The 26,735-nt window shown below is 43.3% G+C and overlaps 1 protein-coding gene across 2 annotated transcripts in view; it reads left to right on the plus strand.

Moving 5' to 3' along the window:
- Positions 1-26,735, plus strand: part of LOC116035329 (nuclear factor of activated T-cells, cytoplasmic 1-like) — a 66,486-nt gene that overhangs the window by 33,037 nt on the left and 6,714 nt on the right. For both annotated transcript variants that reach the window (XM_031278357.2, XM_031278358.2), the window contains exons 8-9: positions 755-887; positions 9,953-10,609. In XM_031278357.2, coding sequence (XP_031134217.1) covers positions 755-887; positions 9,953-10,609 — 790 coding nt within the window. The remainder of the gene's footprint in view (positions 1-754; positions 888-9,952; positions 10,610-26,735) is intronic.

A 26,735-nucleotide genomic window follows, 5' to 3' on the forward strand; every position in this document is an offset into this window, starting at 1 on the left:
CACACACACACACACACACACACACACACACACACTTTACACACTCAATCAGCCACCTGCATATTTTCTTTGTCATCATCTGGAGGGCAGACCAGGGTGGAGTACGCAGGCCCCTCAACCTCCAACCCCACACCCCATGGCTCCCTCCATCCACAGTGATAACCAACAAAAACCTGCTTCCTGTCATTCTGGCCTGTTTAGACCCCCATAAGAGTGACAGCCATCCCAGGAATTAGACACATACACTCAGACAAATTTGCTCCACGGTCCCTCGTCAGAAAAAAAGCAGTTGAAAGTTCATATCCGTCCAGACATGCCGGGCTCTGGCCTACAGGGGGGGGGGTGGAGGAGGGGGACAAGCGACCCGCTCCACAGGGAGAATTGGCTGTGCAAACAAATAGGCCGGCTACCTCTCTCCTCTCCTCTGGTGCTGTACGGGGACACAGCTAAAGCCCTGGGGTTTTCCTCAGAGACAAACACGGGCACTGGACCAACCTCATGGGCTCAACTACTGCATCTACACAGTCCAGACAAGCTCATTTAATCCAGTTCCCAGTCCAGCCTCTTGGAAACAGTACCCTAAATGCAGGCCAGCTGAAAAATAAACATAGCTGTTGATTAATATGCTGCAGGAAGTCATAGTATAAACTGTAAGTGTGCCATAAAATCACACGAGTAAATACATCTGAAGGCATCAGCAGTTTTCTCATCCCATAAAGGTGTATTATCTTATTGTATCTTATTTGTTTTTAAGAGTACTCTTGTTGTGGAGATCCCGCCGTACAGGAACCAGAGAATATCCAGCCCGGTGCAGGTTAATTTCTACGTCTGCAACGGCAAGAGGAAGAGGAGCCAGTGCCAGCGCTTCACCTTCCTGCCTCAAAACGGTAATCGTCATAATTATGTCCCACCTTTTTTTGTCACCACACTGAAAGACATGTATGCTTTTCGCAAGCCACACACTTCACCTTCATCACGTAGAGTATTTCTCAATGTTTTGACATCCATCCACTGTAGTTTACCGCAGCCGTCAACGGTGTGAAATTTACGGGCCAGCTTTTTGGTCGTTGTTTTTGACGTTATTGACTGGCTGCTTGGAAGTAGCCTGTGAGTGAGAGCACAAGATGTGAGGTGTGTTTATTCTGTAGTGAGACGGCGTTCCCCAGCGATGAGGTGTACCTGCTGAGTGACAGAGCCTCCGAGCGCTGTTGATGAAAAGAAGTCAATCCCCCGGCGACCTGACTTTCACACCCCACCTCACACAATGCCCCCCCTGCTTCACCGACACACAAATCCACACACGCACACACACACACACACACACACTCACACACACACAAATGCATCTACCAGGCAGCCATTCATGTAGCAACCTGAAAAGTCCAGGAATACCTCTCGCTGTGTTCATCATGTGTCCCCGGCTTCAGTGTTTATAGATGGCTTTCACTTTGGAATTTGAAGAATGTATTGCCGAGAGTTTAGAGAAGAGTTCAGCCTCCAAGTTACATTGTGAGCTATTGACTTTTCACAACGGGCGCAGGTGAAATATCAGCATTGGTATCACTTTCAACTGGAATACTGTTATTTTATCATTACGTATTTAGAGGAAGTTGACTAAGCATGCTTGCTCTTCTTTCAGCGAAACAATGCTTCCCATTTATAGTTGCTTTGCTGTTGGCTGTTGAGCAGCAGTCGAGAGTTCAGTGCCTTTCTTAAGGCACATAACAACTTTTCTAGCACCTGATCAATAGCGGTTGAAGGCTTGTTTCCCACAGATTCACCAACCACATAGTGCCAGCTGGTTTTGAGATTCCAACCAGCAACCAGACCCGCTCTACTATCCCCCCTCGTGAAACCCTGTGATAATCCAGAGATGAAAAACAATGGTATATTGTATTTATTGATCAGTGTCTAATGGGTGTAATGCTGCTGGGAGGCATGCATTGTGTTATAAGTCTGTAGCTGTTAATAAGATGTGACAATTAGATTATCACCAGATGTATTTATGGCTACAGCAGATAAGTGATTGGGATTTTGGACGAGGCTCTGAGAGAAAGTAAAGCAAGGCCCTATTTGGAGATGCCTGATTATATGATGGGCGAGTTTATTGTGGGTAACTGGACCAATGTAGCGCTGACAAACCGTGTCCATGCTGTATAAAGCAGATCCATTTCATATACTGTTCTTCCACGGAGAAAGAGAGGGAGACAGAAAGAGAGATGTAGAGGCTTATCAGCCTCCACTATGCATCTCATTTCCCTGATGCACACAGCTCTAATTAAAAGATGACTTGTTGCGTTCTCTCTTTTGTTGCCAAGTAAACAACAAGTACAGTGTGGACCACACAAGCAGCCCAATGTCTTCACAAAGGAGGATAATTAACTCACGAGTGTTAACAGCCAAGGAGACCATGAATCACAAGCTATTGAGTTCTATTTTGAGATTTACCATGCTTTTAAAGACACACATTAACATATACAACATGTTTAAAAACTTTTCAGTATTTCAATCAAAGAGGTTATATTGAGTGTAATAATACAGCTTTGGGTGCGCCTGGATAGCTCACCTGGTAGAGCGTGCGCCCCATGTACAGGGGCTCGGTCCACATCGCGGAGGCCGCGGGTTCGGCTCCGACCTGCAGCCCTTTGCTGCATGTCGTTCCCCCTCTCTCTCCCCTTTCACATCTTCAGCTATCCTGCATAATAAAATGCCTAAAATGCCCAAAAATCTTAAAAAAAAGAAATAATAATACAACTTTGCTGTATGACAGCTGAGGCAGAACTGCTCTGAGTGCAGAAGTAAAGCTCTGCGACACCAAAACACACAGGATTTCTCTGGTGAAGTAACATCAAAGCTAGTAGATTGCAGGCAGAGTTGCAACTTGCAATGCCATTCAGTGCGTTTACATGCACAGCAGTAACCGGGGTTACCCCGGTTTATGCCTGTTCTCCCCGTATACATGAGCGGGGAAGAATGGGAAGAATGACAGGAGTAACTCTACCTGCAGTACATTAGGTGGCACTCTGCAAACGTACAACTGATCGGAATAAGGCTCTTTTGGGGAGAACATGGACAACTTTTCAGCGCTGTACATTTTGACATTTGCTAAACATTGTCAAAGAGATTTGAAGGCTGTAATGTATCATTATAGAGTTTGACTACCATAACTGTAATTATAAATGTAGATTCAAAAAATATCAATGCAGTAGAAAAAAATTACTTTCTTATTCACAATGCTTGTATAGGGCTTACTGATTGAAAAGCATTCACAAAGAAAACTGTATAATCAGTGTAAACAGACCCTCTGTGACAATTATGACTGTAATACATTCATGGTTTCAATAACAAAGAATGCGGAAATCCTAGTGAAGCTGTTTGCTTTTGAGGGTTTCAGTGTGTGTGTGTGTGTGTGTGTGTGTATGTGTCAACACTGAGAGAAACAACCAACACTGTGGCCGGGCACTCGGGGTGGGCTGGGGCGGAGGACACACACACACACACACTGTTGTCAACACTTTTTTTGCTCGCTTGTATGAAAAGACTCTTCCGGCCCGCTGTCCCACTTCAAGCACAGATGTGGTCACTGACGTTGTTTAGAGAGAACATTTCTTTCACACATTGGTGTCTGCTCTTCTATAAAAAGGCAAACCCAACCCTTTAAATAGCCTGACTTGTTTGAAACAGCGGAAGGATGAAGCAAACACTCTGGTACACATATGCTAGTGAAAACCACCTTTATTTTTCCATTCAAGTCATGTGACCCTCTTGTTTTTGTTCAGTGCAAATGCGGTTGACACTTACTGTGGTGGACTACTGATGCCTAGTTTCACTATTCTGTATGTTCCCCTTAGCTCAAAAGAGAATATTATTTTAATAGAGACTGTATTGTTTCAGACATGTAAGCAGATTATTATCTTCTCTTGGCCTCGCCCTGCCTCCAATGTGAAATAACAACATATTATCAGATGCAGTCTGTAGCGGAGTCATAGCTGCTCTCACTCTTACTAGCTGACAGCCAAAGATAAGCCTCAGTGATATGAGCAGAGGGATGCCGTAGACCTGTTGAAAAATTGCCATTGTGATGTTAAAACTCAGAAACACCTTTGAAATGTGTCATTAGCACTGTGCAGTATGTCAGAGAGAACATTGGATCTTTATGAGCAAAGTAATCCTTCACTTAGTCTTCAGTGAACCAAACAACCTGACCTTTAGCGTTCCAGAAAGTTTAATCAGATGGTTTAATTCTTCTTCTTACAAAGGAGAGCTATAGTCTTTTTGTCTGTAGTATAGCAAAATCAATACATTTATATTCGTGGGGTTTCAAATTCAGATTTGTTGAATGCAGGTGCAGCAAATTCATCTTAGGGTCAAGTGGAATGTTCACAGACAAGATGAACATCATGATCACCTCCCTCCATAAACAAAGGTCAGGTATATTACTTTTGTATTTATTCAATTTAACAGGAGTTGTGTTTGTCTGTATCAGCCAATTATATTGGAGTCAAATGGTTTAATTCTAAAGCATTTATTTAAGCTACAATCTCGAAGATCTCCGATTCGTTCTCTTTGGCCCCTATGGCGATACCCAGTTTTGCAGATGTGTTTTTGGATCTAAACTCCCAAAGATCCATACAGCGTTGCCACGTCGCCCCAACGATTCTCTATAATTAAAGATAGCGCATTACTGGGTAACACTTTACTTGAAGGTATCTACATAAGAGTGACATGACACTGTCATGAACACATGACACTGTCATGACACAGTCATAACACATGAACCCTAACCCTAACCATTACCATAACTTGTCATGACAAAACCGAATGACACTTACTAAAAGAAGTGTTATGTCATGAACGTTTATGAAATGTTTATAATGTTTATGACACGTTCATGACAGTGTCACGTCAGTCTTATGTAGATACCTTCAAGTAAGGTGTAATCCATTCCTGGCTGCACTAATGGTATGAAACAGTACACACTTCCTGTCTCCTAAATGGGCATGTCCTCGTTTGAAAGTGTAGTCATGTGGATGGATGAAAAGTTATATTTGTGTAATTTATTAATATTCTATTTTGCCAATATTAGATATCAACACATTAGATATCTGCATTTAGATTAGATATCTGCATTTTTTCATTATGAAAATTAGATTTGTTATGGTGTTCACGAACGTTAGTTGATGTTAGCTTATCTGTGTTGCCAGATCTTGCGAGAGTTTGTTCCTGAGACAAAAACAGTTCTCAAACAAAGTAAATTTTGTCTTGATGGGTCCATCCGAAAAATGCCATTTTAGTGTCTGAATGTTCAGGCGACATGTTGTTTGTGAAAAATAGGTCCAATATTTACTTTGGTGACTATGGGGCGAAAGAATAATCTGTTGACATTCACTTCTCCCATTGGAATCAATACACCCAGGACCTGTCGCTAATCTCCTAAAGAGGCATGGCAGTGGAGAAGCCCACGGGACACAGATACAGGAAATTACTCTGAGTTGGAGTGTCTCGGTTCTAAACTGTCTCTGGTCACTAACAAGTGAGTTGAAGATCAAGTATGTTGCATTAGCTCCGCCTACCCTCTCTGGCGGACCAACCACTGCTAAGTGATGGAAAACGTGTCATTAACTGTGCGCCGCTTAGGATTCTTCCCGGGAATGTCGCCAATGACATCCACTTTGTTATGCTGCAAATGGAAGGGCTTTCATCAGTGGGCCATAGGCTCAATCATCATTGTGTTACCTCATTCAGCTATAGTGACTTAACAGACATTTATTTGAATGAAAATCTACGCGATTATTACTTTCTAAGACATCAGTTAAGCCAATAATTGTCAGATTTTTGCTGCTCATGAGTTATTGAATATGAGATGAAGCTGCCTTTAGCCAATGGATTGAGGAAACATATGCTGTTGATAAATGCAGTACTATCAGCAGTATTTGTGGTGTGCTTCTCAAGCTCAATTGCTTGTCTGTGATGTTGAGATGCACACACAGTACAAGAGTCCTTGTCTGTCTCCCGGAATGAGCCCCGTTTTTTCCAAGCTCCCTTCCAATCATTCTTGCGTGAGTAGAGACGTGATGTGTCACTCTTCAAATAAGAAACAGTTTTCACCAACCACATTAAACAACAAACTGCAAAGAAAAGTCCTGGCAATGACCAAAGCTCTAGCGAAGAGCTTCTCGGAACCCCTTTATTTTCACAGGCCATTTGGAGATTCCTCTGTAATATCGAGTTCTATTCTTAACGCAAACGGGTGCCGACTCCCTCCGCTGCATTGGTTTGTGGTTGGAGTTGGAAGGGGGAAAGTCAGAAACATGTTCTGTGACACATACAGGAAAAGTTAATGAACCACACATTCTCTTTTTTTGTAACTATTTGCACAGTCATGTTTTTTCCCCCCAAAATTGGACAAAGACTGAACTGTTTCTGTCATGTCTACAGCCTGGGGCTTTGTCAGACTCACCTACAGCACACTAAGGCCAACAGTATACTGGCTGACCAGATTGCCTACACAGTGGGGCATGGTGCACCAGGTACCTTTGACTTAATGAACCACCACCTGCTCCATGTTAAATGTCACTGCAGATTCACGCTGTTAGAAGAAGATGAGTTCAGCATTTCTGCAACAAAACAGTTCCTGATTTTTTTTCGCGGGGGCATGAAAATGACAGATCCCAGACAACACGCATCGGAAATGAGAATCAGAACCTTTTGCATCCCATAATCCACCTTGCCCGATGGCTTCAAGTAGAGAGGGTATCCTTTAGAAATTAATTTACATCTGTGTAAGCCCTACTTGCTTGTCCTTCCTAATCAAATACACTGATACAGGCACACACACACACACACACACACACACACACACACACACACACACATCTATGTCCCGATTCCCATTCCCTTCAGAGGAAACAATAAAATACCCAGATCAGGCCTGATCAGTTTAATATGAGCAGACAGAGGGGGGGAACTGCCAGAGATGGAGAGAAAACCATGTGCAGAACATCAACTGTTTGTGGGCCATAACCCACAGGTTGGGAGGAAATAGAAGCCAGCTGAAGTTGGGACTCGCCTGGTGAATCTGTTTTCTCAGCTCTCATAGAAAGTGGAAAGGAGACACACAGATGGATCAAGCTGGAGGGAGACCTCTGTTTATATCCGAAGCAGAGGAGGGAGAATCTCGGCGAAAAAAAAATTGTTTAAAAGTTAAAAGAAAGACCATTTGTCCCATGTTATTTGATTTCCTGTTTGGCTTATAGTCAGAAGGCTGATGACGAATTATATCACTGGGAATTAAAACTTTAATGCAATAGACCAAACTGCTCTTTAAAAATAAGCTCTAACTGGATTACAAAGTGGGACTGCAAAGGACAACAGCATCCCGTCCCTTCTGAGCTAATGCTGATTTACCCTATTTTCCTAAATTAAATTCTCATGTTGGTTTTGGTCACAGTCAGGGAACTTGTGACTTGGTACATCAGATTTGTTTATTGTTTAAAAGGGCATCCAGAGAAAGCTACAATCATCAATATTTGCCTTTTCTTCCCTCTTTTTTGTGTAATTGTATCACTAATCAGAAGGACTGGTAAATATGAGAGGGCTTTGCTCAGTTCAAACATTTTACTTCCATTTGGATATTTCAAGTACAACCTCAAAACCATGACATTCTTGAAAAATATGACATTTCTTGTAATATTTTCACTCATGTAGCATATAAGAATATCTTACGTGCAGTATATCAGTTTTCAGGAACCATCAAGCTTGATGATAATTTAAAGGTGCCATGTCATGCTCATTTTCAGGTTCAGTCTTGTTTTTTTGGATTCTACTAGAACATGATTACATGCTTTAATGTAAAAAATACACCCACATTATTATCATACTGTCTGTCTGAATGTACCTGTATTCACCCTCTGTCTGAAACACTTTGTTTTATCGTCTGTCTGTTTAAGCCCCCCACCCTAAAAAACAATCTCTGATTGGTCAGCATTTCTGGGTCTTCGGCAACTGCGCTCGCCGCGTCCTTGCAGCCGGGGGAATGACTCTAATGACACTTTCTACCAATAGTTTAGTTGTGACAACCATACGGACATCCTGACAGTTAAACTTAAAAAGCACCATTTTTGAATATGGGCTGTGTGCATTTCTCTGTGGATTGAGCATGTTGATACTTTCACAGTATTTAAATACCATCTCAACCTGCTTTATAATCAACAAAGACATGAAAATCTCACTTTTTACAATATGGGGCTTTTAATGTTCTGACGTTATTTAGCAGGACTTTTAAAAAGATCTAATGAGGCAAAAGGTCAAAATGTGTTTTCATTCACAGAGGACAATGCAGTTCTTGGATTGAATGCGAAAATGATCAAATTTGGTTATAACCCTTCCACGTCACAACTCTGGCATCACACATCTTGGCACCATGGCACTGTGCCATCCGTTCACAATAAACGGATGCTGACAAGAGACAGAGAATCACTGTGAACACAGGGAAATGGTTGTGGATGTAGTGTGAACCATGTGACTGGCTTGTTCTATTCCCCAGGCTGTGGAGACGAGGCCTGTGCATCATGGGACTCGCCTTACGATGCTCCCCCAGACACCAGGCCTGGTCCTGGGATTTGATAGCAGACAGGGCTGACGTAAATGTGCTCCCTGCTGCGTTATACTGTAACTGCACCGCATCTCAGCAGCCCAGAGGCTACAGGCGTGATTAATGTCTTTTCAAATCCAACTCCCACATAAAAATAACATATTGAAAAGCAGCCTGTTTTTCAATGCATACATTTCACTTGCACGCTTTGCTTTTACTATCGCTCAAAGGTTTTATCCAAAGGTTCTATTAAACCTTCGAGCAAACACACAGTTCAGACACACATCTAATTCATATTAACATCTGTACGCCTTTGAATAAATGTCACTTAGAGCAAGTTTAGCCAAATGGTTGACATCAAACGCTCACCACACCCATTAACACATTTTAACAATGTGTAGAAATAGAAACAGTGTGTCTATTGTGACTCAGAAGCCTTTGCTGTGCATCTGGGTATCTTAACACTGCCCTGTTAGTTTAGTGCTGGCACAGCCTTAGCACATGTACTAACATTATAACTCAGCAGTGAGCTCGCTAATGTGGATCCCTCTCCATCGCTCAACCCAGGGCGTATAGTTCTGTTTTGGAATGTTCAATTAATAGAAAGTGTTTTTATCAATAACTACTCTTGACAGTGAACAGGAAGCATGTGATACCTGTCCGTCAGAACGAATCAGGAAACCGTGCAGACGGTCTGCACCGGATTAGAAATTAGAAGAGAGACGGCAGGATGATCAAGTGGGGTCACTGCACTCTGCTGCATTAGCTGAGGCCTGAAGCTCCTGAAACCACAGGCACAGCTCTACAGCCTCTTAAGGAGCTCAGGCGGCCTAATCAAAATCAAATCATCTCCTTTTTTTCACTCTCTGTCTCTATCTTTTGGTCCTGAGAGAAACAATTACTTCTAGAGTGTGGAGGAAACCTTGGGGTCCTGGGCTCCTTGAGCAGCAGCAGCAGCAGCCCTGTGCTTTAAAGTAGTCTTTTTATTGGATATCAGAGCTGGAGGAGAGTCCAAAGAAAATAGGTCGTATTCATTATTAGAGCCAGCTGTGGCTTTCCACACTGATGACTCATTCATTTTTTTCTTTCCCCCCTATTCTTTTGCTTTTTTTTCATGGTGTGGTAAAGAGCGGTGGCGGTTGGGAGGCGTGAGGGTTTCTCAGTTAGAGAGCTCAGCCAAGTTGACACCGAGCCCATATCCACTGGTGGTTGTTTGTTTGGATTATGGAGGGTATCGCAGCCACAATTGTGCCTGCTCACTGCTTTACTAAGCCGCACTCGTGCACTCATTGCGCCACGTGGATTCCCTGCACGTTTTTTTAATATCTCCACTTTTCTTTCTACTTTTTTTCCCACCAGTGCCGATAATAAAGACAGAACCCAATGATGAATATGATTCTCTGGGGACTGCGAGACTGCCCATGCATTCAAAGCCCTATTACAGCCGGCCCAGGCTCACTCCCATCATGCCTGTATCCGATCCTGATGCCTGCCTGGTTGGTGGTTACCCTCCCTGCCCGCCTCGCCACGCTGCAATGCCATCGTCGTCCCCCAGCTCCAGCCCCACTCTGCACGACCTGTCCCCCGTGGCTTACAGCAAGTGCCTTCCCAACAGCCCCACCCATGCGGCACCACCAGGCCCCGTGGTGCCCCCCATCCAGGAGACCCCTGGCCTCCCCAACCTCGCCCACCCAGCATCGCCAGACCACAACTCTCCCCTAGGGATGCTTCATTCCCAGGGCAGCCCCAACCACCTCAACAGCACAGGGCACCATGGTTACCACACTATGTATGCCAACAGCAGTCCCTCATCCTCCCCGGTATCCCACCCTTCCACTCCTGGGGAGAGCCCGTTCATTCAGGCCTACAGCCCGAGTCAGGCTCAGCAGGCAGCCAGCTCAGCCCAGGCCGGAGGGAGCTCACCCAGCCTGTTACCTGAGGATGCCAGCCCCCCTTCGATGGCCATTACCGTCAAACAGGAGCCCCAGGAACTGGACCAGATGTACCTAGATGATGGTGAGTTACGAGAAACAAGGTGTACAGTTTCATACGTTCATCCATTTGCTAACAATTGGAATAACGGGAGGCATTTTGTTTTTTCAAGATGAAAGCTTCTCTTTATGAGCTCTCTATCTATGCCAAAAATGGCTGTTTACGTAGAACATCACATTTATTTAACACCTTTTGCTTATCTGCAAGCCACACATAGCCGCACCCTGCTGCACCTCTCGGTATTTCCTGATGAAATTCATGGCAGCAGATTTACGTCACATTTGTTTAATTTTAGACCCCAGCAGATTTATTTGCTTTTGGTGTAACGTGCGGTCCAGCTTATGTTGTCCAAGTGTCTGCTTTACTTTAAAACGGTAAATTGCCTTGATGGGACTTTGAAACAATCTGTCAAAACATCAGAGCAGTGAGGTCAGCCGGGGTGCAGCAGAACAAAAACAGTGGCACACGCGTAGCCAACCAAACTGTTGACACAACGACTAATGAAGGAAGCAAAACAATGGCTAGGGGTTTCCTGAACCGAGCCATTTCCCCCCCCCCCATCTTTCTGGGAGGGATGCTGGGAGGCGGAAGGCAGAGGCTTTGTTTTCCCGTCTTTTCCCCATGGAGTCGACACCATGCGGCTGTCGTCATCAGGGGAGGCTGCGGGGTCACTGGTCTCCCTCTGGCAATGAAACCAGTCACACCCAAGGGACCATATGGTCGAGTTTATTGCCTCCTGGTCCATCCTACATTACGTGTTCAGGTCACCACCAACCTGTTATCTGTGTTAGCAGAGGCTCCACTTGTTATCATATACATATATATATATATATATATATATATATATATATATATATATATATATATATATATATATATATATATATATATATTCATAGAGCAAATCAATGGCATTGTGCCAGTTTGAAATTTTAAAATGCCCCTGCATTGTAATGGAGGTTGAGTGAAGACAATTTTGCACTGAACTCAAGGAATATCACCCTGTTCAGCAAACTGATGTAGTGTGTATGTGTGTGTGTGTGTGTGTGTGTGTGTGTGTGTGTGTGTTAATAGGAGCAGAGGGTTGATAGGCACGAGGGTATCAGGGGTGTTTTGCTGTGGAACTGTAATTGAGTTGAAATGCACTTGTCAGCATATCTGTCAGTCCTGATGAGTCCCATTAGTCCTCACCTCATAAACAGACAATGCAAAGACAGGGGGGGAGTGTCTGTCTGTTATCAGCTCTATAAACTGATTTCCAACTGTTTCTTTTCTCTTTCCTTTTTTTTTCTCTTTTGTTTACTTTTGCCTCATTTTCCTCAGTTCATATACAGTAGCAAAACTGCTCCTTTGAAACTCTCTCTGACTGTTTGCAACAGTTATGGCATACAGAAGCTTTCATTTCAGCATTAATTGAATAGAGTGAAACTGTAGCTTTAGTAAGCATTTTGTAATAAGGTTGGCAAGGGCTCCTTTTACACCAACAGTATGAAGATATGCCCAATGTACATAGCAGTGATAAGGTGAAATCACGTAATCTTGTTTCTCTTCCCCACTACTCCATCCACTGTCACTTTAGCAGGCTCTATCTGTCTCCAACCCAGTGGCCAAATGTATTCAGCCAGTGATTACAGTTGCATTAGGGGTGTGCAGGAATGTGTATCGATTGACCAAGGACAGTGAGGCAGCCCCTTTGAAAAACCTCAATGCGCTGCCGTTTTGCATCACCTAACGTCTGTGCGAGCATCTGTGGTGAGCTACTGGAGTCCCTGTAAGTGTGTGGTGGTAACAGCATACTCCAAAGGCCTCTACTGCTCCCAGGCCCAAGCCCTTCCCAAACCCCTCAAATGAGCCCTAAGCTAAAATAAATAAGATCGGAAGGCAGCTCACAGGGCGTCCCGCTCCCTGTCCACACGCATTACCACCGTATGTTAGCGAGCTGAGCGCTCCATTAGAGAGGGAAGACAAGCGGATGACCTCACCACAGTGGCGGTGATTTAACGCCAGCCGTGTAGAGTAGCGTTCCTCCCCAGCAATTGGGGGCCGGTGATTTGGAGTCTGCGGGAGCACACTTGATCTCCCCCAAGAGTGGAGCGCCTCCCACGCTCGAACGCTGAGGCCTCCGGCTCTCATCAGCCAGAGGAAATGTGTCTCTCTGGCCAGGCCCAGGTTTTACGCAGCCCCTGAGAAATCACTCAACTTATCAACGGTGAGCTACTGTACCGCAAGGAGCTTGGTTAGTATGGAGGGAGTCTGGGATGTAAACCCCCCCTGGCTGCATTACACAGTCTCCATTGTAATGCGCTAAACTCTTCCCTCTGCTGTGATAGAAGCTTACTAACTATAGTGCAAGACATGAGGCGATGATGAGACTGGTGTCTGCAATGAGGTTTTATCTATGTTGAAGCAGCCTTTTTTTACTCGGTGGTGTGTTGGCTCTCACATCCTTCAGCCTCACTTGTTTTAGCTGGAATAAAGCAGCAGATCAGCCATAGAAATAAAATGGCTAGAAAGGCCATTGAATTGCCGCAAGTCGGTTTATATGGAAGTTTGAGATTGTCCTCCCCCTAAAATTGCCCACATAAGTCGTTTGTCTGAGCAGAAATTACGACTCATATTTACGTTTGTAGTGGACGCGCCCTCTAGTAACCGTAGTAATTATGACGAGAGCAAAACAGGAAGTAATGTGAGTATAGTATAGTATAGTATATTATAGTATAGTATAGGAGCACCAAATTCCGCAAACAGAGTAAGGTAAGGGTTGTGGATGGGTCTAACAAACACAGGACTTTCACCCAGGAGACTATGGTTTGTGTCCCATTTTAAAAATAAAGGAAAACAGGAGTTTTACGGAACAAACAGAGCTGCATCACGCGTGTAACCGGAATTGAAGTAACGTCTGATTTTAACCTAAACCACAATCTTTTTGTAAACTAAGTAGTTTTGGTGCCTAAACCTAACCAAACTGCAACTGTTTCACAAGGTTAACCACGTGTTTAAAACCGTGACCGTTACGTTCTCTGGTTTAGATATGAGGACGGAAAACGCTTCAGTGGGTCGTATTAGACAGTAGGAATAAACGACCTATCATCGTATGGTTTGGAGAAGTTGTTGGGAAGTTTATATAAAAAGTTAGTCCGCTGCCATGGCAACAGCACACATCAACAATGGCTGCCGCTCTGACCATTCTGCTACATTAATTTGAATGAAATGGAATGAACTTTCTATCCATTTCATTTCTATGAGATCAGCTTGTTGACTCAGCATCGTAAACAACGCATGGAGGGACTCACATAAAACCGAAGTTTTCAGACATTTCCTACTTACTCACAGTCCACTATCTGTACTTTACCAGGCACATGACTGTGAGCAAAACGCCAGTCAAATGACATCAGTGTATATAACAATAGAATTTATGAAAAACACAGTCTGCAGCATTTAAGTTTGCCGTGTTGGCCGTACTAATTAGGCCAAAAAAGAACTACTAAAATGACGGAATGCTTTCTCACACGTCTGAAGGAGCAATTCTGGTGACATCATACCCCCTCTTGTCTCAAACAACCACTGACACACATGTCCATGCACACACACACACACACACACACACACACACACACACACACACACACACACACACACACACACACACACAAACACACACATGTACACTTTTGATCTCAGACTTGGCTTTTTTAACACAAACTATTTTGAAAAATCCCCCACATCACTTGTTGCAAATCCTTCACACGGACCCCTATTCCTTGTGTTTATAGATATTTTGCTGCAGATGTGTGCGTGTGTGTAGAGCAGAAGTAGTGTTCTGCCTGTGCTAAGAGTCTGGTCCTGTGAGGCTGCTGCCGTGTGTCCTGTCTCATTAGCTGCTGCTGTGATGGGTGATATCATGAAGTGCAGCTGAATGCAGCACACAGCTAAAAAACTAGCCCCAATCAGAGGGCCAGATTTCTACCAGCTGCTTCTCTGGGAAACAGAGGGCCCTTATTCCCCAAAATAAGAAAAACACAGAGTGCAACGCAGCCTCTGCCGATTTCTGACATTTGACATATGTGCTCTGATTGCCTCGTGTTTCCTTGTGATTGTTTCCTCCTCAATTCAAGGTTGGTGCATTTGAAACTCCTATACTTTTAATAGGCTTGTTTTCTCAAAATGAAAACAGAATTGTTGTCAGCCCTCCTTTCCTCCCTCCCTCCCTTCCTCCCTCCAACAACAAAAAAAGGCATTCTAACCTTCCTGAGGATCTCCGTCCACCACCGAAGCTTCTGAAGGCCACTCAAGGCTTTCCTCATGGAAACTTTTACACATCCTGGCAGGTTGCCCAGACCCCAGGATTCTGCAAAACCCCTAATGATGATTGAGAGCGCGTCCGCACCACGCTGAAAACATGCTGAGTCGCTAACATTGGAGTGTGCCGCAAGGCTGGCTCTGGGATTGGAGGGGGGCAGAAGAGAGAGAGGATTTAGGGGGGAGGGGGAAGGGGGATTCATTATAGTGGAGGTCGACCTGTCTAATGGGACCCACTAAAGCAGAGCTGCTCCTGTGTACTTAGACGGTGTGTACTGGTGTGTGTGTGTGTGTGCGTGTAAAAGATTGAAACAGACTTCATAGTTATACTACTCAGACTAAACTGATTTCAAAGATGTGTCGAAGAGAATCAAGGATGTTTAGATTGACAACAGCATTAACTGTAGACTGACTGTAGACTGCAGAAGGTATTCCAATATCCTGTGTGTGTCTCTTTTAGTTAGTAGAATCAGCGAGATGTGGAAGCGCTGTAACACAGTGACAGCCTGTGCTTTCACAACACTCCACCTCTGACCCTCCGGCCTTCAGGGAGCAGGTCAAGCTCAAGCTCAGAGTGCACAGAAAGAAAGGCTGTCTTGTGGTTAAGTGCAATGCCAAGAACATAGTCTCCTTCTAGACTCAGTGATATTGACGGGTTGTTAGAAGAAGGTTGATGGCTTTTTTATTATTTATGACTACAAAGTTACTCTTGTTGTCATTGCTTGCGTTCTCATATTAGGGTTCCTGTTTTCCTGGCAGCTCTTGACACCGTGAGATGTAAGTAAAATGTTGGGCTTTGCTGGAGAAGTTTTATAGTCGTAGGAAAAAAATTAATTGGTAGCTGGACTCAAGGATTGGCCTTTAAGAGTCATTGACCGCCTAAGCTATGATTCAACAACTACACTTTTGGGATCAGCAATAGATTTTATTCCATTTCTTCTCATTAGAATCAAAAAACATTACTTTTACTGTGTGAATAGAGCAGCTATGTCTCTTATTACCCATTATCAGATATTACAGACCTCCCCAAGTACTCGAAGGGGTGTGCTCACTCAGTAGAAAATGTGAATAGATGTTGATCTGGTTGTAGTAGAGGTTATGTTTGATATTAATTGATCAATTAGCTTATTACATTTTGCTAAAAGACACAAACTTATAACTTGATCTTACAAACTTGTTCATTCATGTAACATTGGAAAAGAGGGGGGAAAAAACGTTAGAAACTGAACTCTCATAAAGCAGATAACAGTGTGCTTAAACATTACGTTAGTTTGTAATATAAATTGTGGAAGTTACAATGGAAGTACAGTAATGGAACCCAGAGAATACCGTTGCGTCTTTGAATAGAAGAGGAATACCTTTGCAGTTGAGTGGGAGGGCTCTGGATTACCTTAGCACCCTCTGTTTCCTCTTACATCTCTTTTATCTCTGTCCCATTGGCTGAACATAAGAGCATTTAGATTCCTGGTTGTGATCAGTTTTTTCTTTTTTCTTTTTTTGCTACACAAACTATGAAACCCACCCAATTATAGACACAATTGTCCAAGATTGCTTGCAGTTCAGCAAATAATTGGATCTAAGTGGTTACATATGACCATGGCAATGGGGTCACAGTATTAGATTTTTAGCTTTTTGTAACACCATTGGGAATACTGTATATTATTAGTTTTGATACGCACAGAAAGATGAATCCGTACGAATTCAGTCCATTCATTACCGCAGCCTCGCTGGCTTTTATGTGTGTGTGCGAGCCAGAGGATCTGGTCTGGTTTCAGTCGCTCCGTCATAGTATCCACAGTCACTGAGAAAGAATGTGTCTGCTGAAAAACTGCAGCTAAATTATCTAAACAAATTGGGTTTCTTTTGTGTCTGGGATCTGATATACGCAGACATTTAGATGGGAGACTTTTGAAGGGGTTTCAGGTTTATTTTGCCCAAATGTCAGCTATGCGTGACGCAGATTTGCTACTGTAGAGATTTGTGTGATATTTTCTTTCATTATTCCAAGCTGTGTAAAAAGTGGGCTTACTACGTGGAGTTTGTATGGAAGTCAATAACCTGGCATTAATAGCAAAAGAGACTTCAGTGAAGTATACACTCAAATATAGCATGGTAAAGCCATAGGGCTTCTTTCTCCAAACAAGTTTGTTACAGTTAAATTACTTCAGTACATGATACGTCATATATATCTTATAGATTCTCCCGACGTTACCACCTCACTCCAGACACTCTCATTACTGAATCATAATATGACAAATGTCAGTGCGGTTGACAGGGTGCTGACTGAGAGCGTCTCCTTCCTCAAGGCTGTGAGGTTGTTGCCTGTGCCTTGGTCATGGTTGAATTTAAGCATGATCCAAGCCATTAGCTGCTTTCTTTCTGGCTGAATTCAATCCATTGACACTGTTTTCTGCGTCAGGTGCTCTAGGGCAAAATGTCTCTGTGGCATGGGCAGAACTCCTCATTTCATTGAAGTCCTCATTTCAGAGGTTGTGATTCGATGACGGTTTACTATGTTTACTACTTTGTTTGTGATTGATAGAACGTTCTATAATCTCCGCAAACATTTCACCACTACTATATTTACCATAAAACACTGTTCCTCTGTGGGGCTAATATCTGCGATATTGCTGCGAACTCCACAAACATTGCACAGTCACAAAATCCATAAATTTGCCTCGAAACTTGGATATTTCCTGCTGGCACTAAACATATGAGCACATGGAAAACTCATGCAGTCCAGGGAACATACTAAACACCAAACAAGCAGAATGTATTTGCAGAAAGACACATTTTTTCTTCTTTGACTCCCTACAGGGAGGTCAGGGGTTAGGATCGGAGTCTGGACGACAGCCCTGGAGCTTGTGGGGTGTCTTGCTCAAAGACACGGGCAGTTATGTGCCTCAAAGATGTGATTCTCCATTTGATCGCAACCACACGGAGATATTCTCCCCCAGCAGTTCCAGTGTTTTTGGTTTTGTATTTATGGGATGTAAATACCTGTGGCATCAGTAAACAGGAGCAGGTCTCCATCCCAGACCACTTAATAACAGCTCCCCATCTGAAATGTGTTAGCTCAGTGAAATAGTATCCTGTAGCGACGGATGTCAACAGAGAAGTCTGATCCAGCCAGTGGGGATGGGGAAAGCCGTTGGGTTTTGCAACTCATGCCAGAGTTGGCCGTCTCCTCCATGCGCAGATACCTCAGGAAGAATTGGGTGGGAGTTATTAAGAGAAAGAGGAGGAGGGGGCATGGAGACGGAAGGTGAAATACAGATGCAGATATAAACTTTGAAAGAGTGAGCGTCTCAGTAGAATCTGCCACAAGACTATAAACCAAATACACATGTCCCCTGTTTTAGTGTTACAGTCCATTGACAAATCATTCTAAACACAGACGTAAAATGCGTCAGTTCAAAATAATGAATTTGTCTAAAATTATTATAATCTCAATCTAACTATTTTTCCCCGAGACAAACACTTGAAGAAGGTGTTCTTTTTTTTGTGTGTGATATCTGTTCTGTCATAGCTTATGGCCCTAAAATGGAGAGACAGCCTCAAGCCATGAGATTTATTTTAGTGTTTTGAGATCTTGGGTCAGGAGATTCTCATCATGTCCTCACATCCAGGAATATTCAGTGAGCATGAGAAGAATCCGATCAGCCATAGGAATAAAAGAGACACAGACACACAGACAGGCTAACAGAAAGAGGGGAAAATCTGAGGTGGAAGAAAGTAGCAAAGAAGCATGCGATCTTGGTGATTTTCCCTGGCAGCTTTTCCCACTGCCCCTGTTCCTCACACGCACACACACACACACACACACACACACACACACACACACACACAGACAGACCACATGCTCCTTTCCCAGCTAAAGCTGTTCAAACCAAAAGACTAAAAGTCACAGAAAGATAAACATCTCCAAAGTTAAAGATCACATTTTCTTCCTCTCCCATCAGTGGCCGCTTGCAGTGCAGAGACTTACCAAGCAGTGGGTGAATGGGTTTATTTCAGGGAAGGGAATGATCATAACAACTGAACTGTAAGTGTCCTACTGTTGACATATGACCCATGGCAGTTATAAGGCTCAATGGGTCCCCCAACTCTCCTGATTGTACTCAGCTGAGCTCAGTTCCTCTGAAAACAACGTGCTAACAAACAGGGAAATCCTTTCACGCTCAGTAAGCCTTTTTTTTATAGCGTGAAGCATTGAGAGATTAGCTAATGAAAGGCTACAGCGGCGCTACGCAAACCTCACCATTAAGGTCTTTAGCTCAAGAAAGGCCAAGGGGCTTTTAACTAACCGCTGTGCTGCGTTTTATAGCATTGAAATATCCCAGCTTTCAAATGTTTATGCATTATAACTTTTGAGAAAATGGCATCCCTTGATGAAGGCCATGAGATGCAGCTAAAAGCCCCAGTAGAAATCTAGCAATAGGACCATTTTTTGTTTTTTTGTTTTGTTAGAGTATTTCATCTTCAAGCTTAAAATGTCTTTATGACTTCTGGGCACATTTATAAACAGTTTTTATTCTGCCTGGGAATGATCCCATTCTTACAATGTTCTAACACATTGTAAGAATGGGTGTAATCATGTACACTTTCATATGGTTACAACTATGCTATACTGTGTTAGCCATCATTCATTAACTGTCACTAGTTACTGCACCATTAGTTACAAATGCTTCATAGTTGTAGTTGTGTAAGTACATAAATAAACTCTTAAAATGCCCTAAGATCTACTTGCAGCTACATTATAGTGTGCTATCAACCATGTATTAAGTATTAATACACTGATTAATGCTAAATATAAAGGGTTAAATTGTTCCCATCTAAGGGTGTTGGTATGACTTTCTAATAAGGCCCCCTTTATAAAGTGTTTATATGGTATTATTTATTCTTTATAAATCATTCACTAATGTTTTAAAGTTATATGCCATTAATAACAACAGCTTTCAGGGTGTTTGGTATCTATTAATAGCTTATAAGTGATCAAAAAAGCATTTGTAAGTTATTTAATCACCTTCAATATAGTCTGGATCAACGGAAGTACATTTCCAGGATAATTGCCTGACATGATCATGGCTGATGATCACCTTCCGCTGTCTGTGTGTTGCGTTCTCAAAATCCCTTCGCTTCGGGAAATAACAACAAACTTCGAGCTAGCAAGCTACACGCTGAAAATGGCAAGTTTGGAAGAACATTTGGATCGTGCAACAAGGCAGGCCTGCTTGGTTCTTTCAGGGAATGATTGTAAAGATTTACAAAGAATACGTTTACAGCATTTACTCTCTAACTGGGACGTTTCAGGACCCATTGGCAGCGATTGCTGTGGACAAAGTACACACAGAGATACACTGGTAAGAGTAACTTACGTTTAAACATGTATCCAGCTAATTTATATAGCTCAGGTTACTGTATTGTGTGAACACTTCACTTAATATATGTGGCGTTTTCTTTTGCGGGCTGCAAATGTTCCACCAAAACAAGTTCCTTCCCGAGACCAATTTGCAGAGCCACCATCGCTGCGTCCAGAGCTTAGCGCCGCCCAAGACGATTGTGATTGGTTTAAAGAACTGCAAACAACCCAGAGCGTTTTTTTTCTCCTATCCAAAAATGCATGTGTGGAGGAAGGTCTGACAATGCAAGACCAACTTTATCAGGGCCATTAATTACAACTCATAAACACAGACAGAAACACCACAGAAAGTGGTACTGTTGTTTTAATATGCTGAAATGGACAACTTACTCCTGAAATCCATCGGACCTTCTAGTACCTGAAGACAAGACATTTCTTACTGCACATGTTGTAAATCAGTCACGTCAAATCTGCAGAGAGCTTGAGTTGGAAAACTTGGCCTCGAACTACTGTGTGAATTAAAATGTCATGTACATTTTAATTAAATCAGTTAGATTTACCGCTTCATAGAGTAAAATAGCAGGCTCTTGTTTCTGTTAAGGTATTTAAGTGGCGGGTTGACTCCCGAAGCGCCAGCAACTGTTAAATTGGTATGATTCGAAACAGCACGAACAGAAGCAGGTGAAAATGCGGTTCTATGATTTACAGTTGACAGCAAATGTGTGTGTCTCACCTTCTATCCCTGGAAGAGTATCACCAGTAATATTCATCTCTGACTCTGACACAGCCTGAGTTTCTTGAAAATGATACAGTTTCCAGATGGATGAAAATGTGCCTGTCTATGAAAAATCAAAGGGAAGTCGATGGAAAGGAGATAAGTGAAACTTTTGCCGAGATGGCCTCTGCCCTGCCTCCAGACTGGTCTACCTGAATAGGCCCACGATGTGCCCTGAGGCGACCTCCTCCTCTGTTTCTTTGAATCCCCGATGGCGTTGAGGATTTAAAGTTGCAGGGCAGCTCTCAGGGTCAGCAGACAGAGTGTTAATCAGATCACACTCTGCTTCAGTACTAGAGCTCAGCGGGGATGTTAAAAAAGAGAGAGGCCATGTCCTTGTGCGCAGCAGGAGCTTTTTAAGATTTAGTTACCTTTAGTGCCTTTTTCTGTGACTTTAAAAACACTCTGTCCAGCTTGTCAAGAATCGGATCAGTGGAAATGTTACTTTCATTGGAGCATGCTTTCCAAAGCTGTAAAACATTCCATAAGAGACTAGGATTGCCAGTTTGAGCAAGAGGACTGCACTGTAGTGTCCAGTGTGCTGTAGCTGTTCTTTTTTCTCGGGAAAAAAAAGAAGAAAGGAAGAGTCGAAGAACCATGCGCGGGTCCCCCGGAGGCCTGGCTGCTCCGTACAACCAGTTTGGTTTGAAACAACTGACCAACCATGTGAACAACTGAGCAGTCTTGACACTTACAGAGCAAAACTCTTGCTAGCAGATGATAGCAGGCAGAGCTTAATGCTGGAATGGCAAAACAGACAGGTTAACCAAAGTCCACGGTGTGCAGATACACACTCACAAGCAGACATGCACATTAGAAAACAGGAAGGAGCCTCTCTCAGCCTTCTGTCTGTGATGGATAGTGAACAATAAAAGTTTGCACTGAGGCAACCTTTTTGGACACAGAGAACACAGATCCTCTGCATTTAATAAAAGAAAAAAAACAATTCTGAAATCCCACATAATGACTGACAGGCAACAGGTGATTTAAAGAAGCACAGTGCAAATGCAGTTATAAATCGTAGTATATGCAGGTGCGCAGCCAAATTCTCACTCAGACAGCTGGAACCCACTGAAGTATGATCGTTTCAATATGCTCATATTTTTGTTCACCGTGTGCCATTTTCAAAACCAGTGAAATCTCGAGCCATCCAGGGGAGCATACCTTTCTAATTCTGAATCAATCACAGGGAGTTTATCAGATGGCTGAGTTATTTTTTTTTCTCCATAAACCCAATGGTAATGAGCCATACAAAGAGTTTTAATCTGTCTCCTTTCATATCTCAATCGCAAAGATGTGTGTGTTTCACTCAGTTTGGTGTATTTTCAGGCTTTGGTGTTCACTAGTTGTGTGAAACAACTTTTGATTTTCTCACACTCTTGAGTCATCCATACACACTATATGTCAGAAGCTCTTTAGCTTTGTACTTTTATGTTTGCTTTTGAGAAACACTTTGATTGTGGAGTTCTGTTGTGCTATTCCTCCACTGCAGTGAAATAAATACAACTCAATGCAATAAAACTGAACTGTGGAATGAAAAGAAATGAAACCACCGTTTTGCTGCTCAGCGTTTGAGCATCTGCAAGGCACTTGTTGACATCGCATGTCAATCAAACTGTGTGGGTGGTACTGTGGTATCCTTTCCTTTTTCCGTTGAAAAGGTACACCCTACATGTTCATGTGCAAGTGCACTTAGTGTACTAGATCAGTGGTTCCCAACTTGGTATTCTCAATACTACTCCCAATATATGTAAGGGTCACAAGATAATTAAAAGAATAAGAAAAGAAAAACATATCATTAGCTCAAACAAAAGAAAATTAGGTTCATTGTTTCTGGACAGTTACAATATATATTTTTGTATGTTGTTATTGTTTGCAAGGGAGTCAGAACTGACGGCACACTGATTACAGAGAAATCAGTGATGAGGACACTGGAGAGCAGCTCCAACCATGTAAACACCTCCCCCTCATCCTCCCTGGAGACCGACTCGAGTGAGCACACCCGTGGCCTTCTGGGGCCCGGGAGGAAATGAGAGGAGGAGGAGGAGGTGAGGGAAGCGGCAGGATCACAAAGAGAGAAAGCGTGAGGTGAGATAGGGAGAGGCACAGCACACTATGCAAGATCAAAGACAAAGGTTACGCACCGCTGTGGCCAAAATAAGCACATCAGTGACATCACCTTCAGTAAAAGTTGTTGTCTTTAGATTTCTAATTCTGGGATGCTGCTGTTTTATTGTTCTCCAGCCTGGATCACAGCATTGCTAGTAGGGCTGGGTACCGAATTCAATTCACTTTTTAGGCACCGACTGAATTGCCTCCATAGTATCGAGTATCATTCAGTACCAAATTTCAATACCTAAGGAGTAAGTCTCATCAGGTAAGGATCTCACAAATAAATCTCCCGTAGAAGGATCTGACAAATAAATGAAAAGATTTGTGTCGTAATGTGTAATGTTGTAATTTCTTTTTGTTAAACTGGATTTTTCTAAAATTGGTATCTAAAATTGTTTAGGAACCGGTATCGAAGTCACGGTATTGTTATTGGTACCGGTATCAAAAATGTATGATACCTGGCCCTTGCTAGTTAATTTGGCTGTTTTTGAGCGATTTTAGTCTGGCGTAGGCAAGACACCTAAATGCTCCTGATTCCAGCCATTTGCTTTGTGAGATTTGTTTTGTCAGATTCAGCTGAGAGCCATAAAGCATGTGCTCTGAAAAAGTCAGGCACGTTAGAGACTCGCTGGTGGAGATTAGAGACTTTGACTCTCCACATGAGGCACGGACAGTATGTCATCGTTTTTTTTCTCGACGCTGCTCCAGCTCTCTTATCCAACTGAGCCAGGAGTCCCTGTCTAAAAACAGCAGCAGACATATTGATTGGAAATCTCTTTAGTGACATCAGAGCACTCACTGTTTACACTCCATACTTTATTTCTTCTTTTCTCTTCAGCTTTCCAAAAGACGAATCATATCACTCGTCTTCTAGCATCCCTGCTCTGGACCCCTCTGTGCTGTTAAATCATGTTCAAAATCTGTCTCACTGTACCTCTGGCTCTCCTCTGTCCCACCTCTCTTCTTCGTCTTCCCTCTCCTTTTCATATCAACTATTTCTTGCTTTGTTGCTTTCTATTACTATGCACAAGGGCACCCTTGGACTCTACGTCTAAATCATACAATTAATGGCGTCATAGTTCACCTTAGCAGTGTGAGGAGATGATTGGCTCTTGGCCCCTGGCCCAGCTGTGTTTTTTGCACAGTACCAAACAGATGCTGCAGGGCAGTTGTAAAACCTCAACTCTCAGGGTAAACTCAGCTTTGTTTTTAAAACATACTGCGGCTCTGCAGCCCTATCTCGTTCACTCTTCTTCTCCCCATCTCCTCTGTCGGTCTGTGGAGACTGAGTGGTTCCTCGTGGGAAAGCCCAGGGCTTCACACATCAGCCCAGCTTGTCATCACATCATTAGGCCCAAAGGGATCCCTGCGATGGATTAGAAGCCGTCTACCTGCAAGGCTCAGATGAATTGATGAAGCACTTTATCATGATGAAGCATTAGTGGAACACTGTCTCTTTTCATTTGTGTTTATCTGCGGAGAAATATGATTGTGTCTCTCCCTCGATTTCGCTCATCCCCTCTCGGTCTCTCCATCTTAATTCCTCTCATCCTTGTCATTTATGTGTGTGTGTGTGTTCTGACCTCTGACCCCATTCCTATTTGTGACGCTGCTGGTTATCAACGCAAGATAAGTGACGCTGTCTGAGCCCCTCTCTCCGTCCAGCCGTTTGAGCTGTGTGTGGGAGGCAGCAAATGGTCCATTAAGTGTTTCTGCTGAGGCCCGAGAGAAGATTTGATATAGTGGGGAAACAAAAGTCATATGTACCAGGAAATTCAATTGTCTCTCTCCAGCAAGTTTGAGCTTTAGTTTGGCTTCCCCAGCAAATCGCATGAAAGCAGTTCATATGAGGTTTAACGTTGCGTCTGTCTCGCAGCCAGTCTCCTCTTTTGCTCTCCGCCTGCACAGATTTGATGCCGGTGTTTATCTGTGTTTATACGAGGGGGCTTCTATGACTCAGACTTACTTCCTCAAATGCTGTGGAGAGTCTTGAGGGCCACAATAGAAGGAAACGACCTCCTTGTTCTAACAAATCCCCCTTTGCTACAGCGTGAAGGTCCTTGACCCTAACACAGCTGCCGTGTATTTAATGTGTAATGTAGTGAAAGTGAGAGGAAGGTGCCCTCTTCTACTTTGGTATCAAGAGACTCCGAGTGAGAACAGAAGTCCCTTGGCAGGAAGCCTCCGTTACAGCCTTGAGTTCCGAGGTTGTGTTTTGGATAGTCAGCTGAGGGAAGCCAGGGGAAGGTGACGTCTCTCTCTGCCAGGTCATTGCCGGTCAGGTAATCTGATTTGGTCCGAGGAGATCGTGTTACGACAGCATGAACCTCCGAGCGGCTCTCGGGACTCGAGGTTCTGCGTCTCACCAAACCATAAGGGCGTCCTCTGTACTCTGAGGAAGCCTGGCTGTTATCGCACCCAAATGCACAGCGCTCTCCTCTAACAATGCTAACTAAATCCCCAATGCAGGTCAGGTTCACACTGAACTCTCAGAGAAGCCCAATGAAGTCACAACGCCCATGTGCTTGGATTACTGAATAAAAAGGAGGTCAAATTTACAGCACCATTACAGCTTGTTTATTATATAAAAAAACATATCTAGCTTTCTCAGGTTTACAAGTTGTTGTTTTTTTACAAAAAGCACAAAGTAACTTTATGTTATCATGTATCACAACATGTCTTTTAGTTTGGATTGGTTCCATAATTGCTGCTCATATTGCTATACATTGCTTTCACATATATATTTTTTTCGTATTGGTGTTAGTACCATTGATGGATTTTTCACAGTTGGAAAAACGTGTGGGTTAAAATGGGGTGTTTATCTACAAGTTCCTTTCCGCGTCAAAAATCATCCTTACTAATTTCAGACACCACTGTGTTGGCACAGTCCCGACACAGAGGTCTTCAGCTTAAAAGTTACCCTGGATTTCCACTGAATGCGGAACGGCTGCGGAGTGGCTACGCTGCATATCGGCTGCGTGCTCCACCGTCCGTCAATACCCACCAGGTCCGGATTTTTTGCGGAACGGCTGCAGCCATGACTGACAGCTGAAGTCACGAGGACCCACTAGATCTCGTGAATTCAGGGAGAATAGAACCACAAAACCAACAACAGTTTGTTTCCATCCAGAGGAGTAGAGGGGAAACAACTCTGTGCTGTGTTTTCAAGGTGTAGTGCAGGGAAATATGACCTGCCGTGAGCACGGTGTATTTTATTTTGAAAATTAACCAATGTTTTATTTTGTTTCTGTGCTCGACTTCCTGTCCCGCACTATCTGCCGTGTGCTGTATTGCTGCGGAGCTCTCCGGCGTCCGGCAAAAATAGAAGCTCTGCGTATCTGCTCTGGAGGGCTGCGGATCGCCGGAGCTCTGCCGGAGTCGGAACGCAGCCGTTCTGCAGTCAATGGAAATACACACATTGACTTTAATGGAAACCTATTGACTCCACCGCCGTTCCGCAACTGGTATAAATTGGGGGTTAATCCTGGCTCAACTTTTGCTGCAACTGTTCTACTGTTTACCTTGGGACCATCACAATGGAGATTAAATTGTCACCGTGGTAACTTTCCACAGTTGTAAAATCCTGGTTCTAGTATTATAAA

Source organism: Sander lucioperca, chromosome 10, assembly GCF_008315115.2.
Source record: "Sander lucioperca isolate FBNREF2018 chromosome 10, SLUC_FBN_1.2, whole genome shotgun sequence".
NCBI lineage: Eukaryota > Metazoa > Chordata > Actinopteri > Perciformes > Percidae > Sander > Sander lucioperca.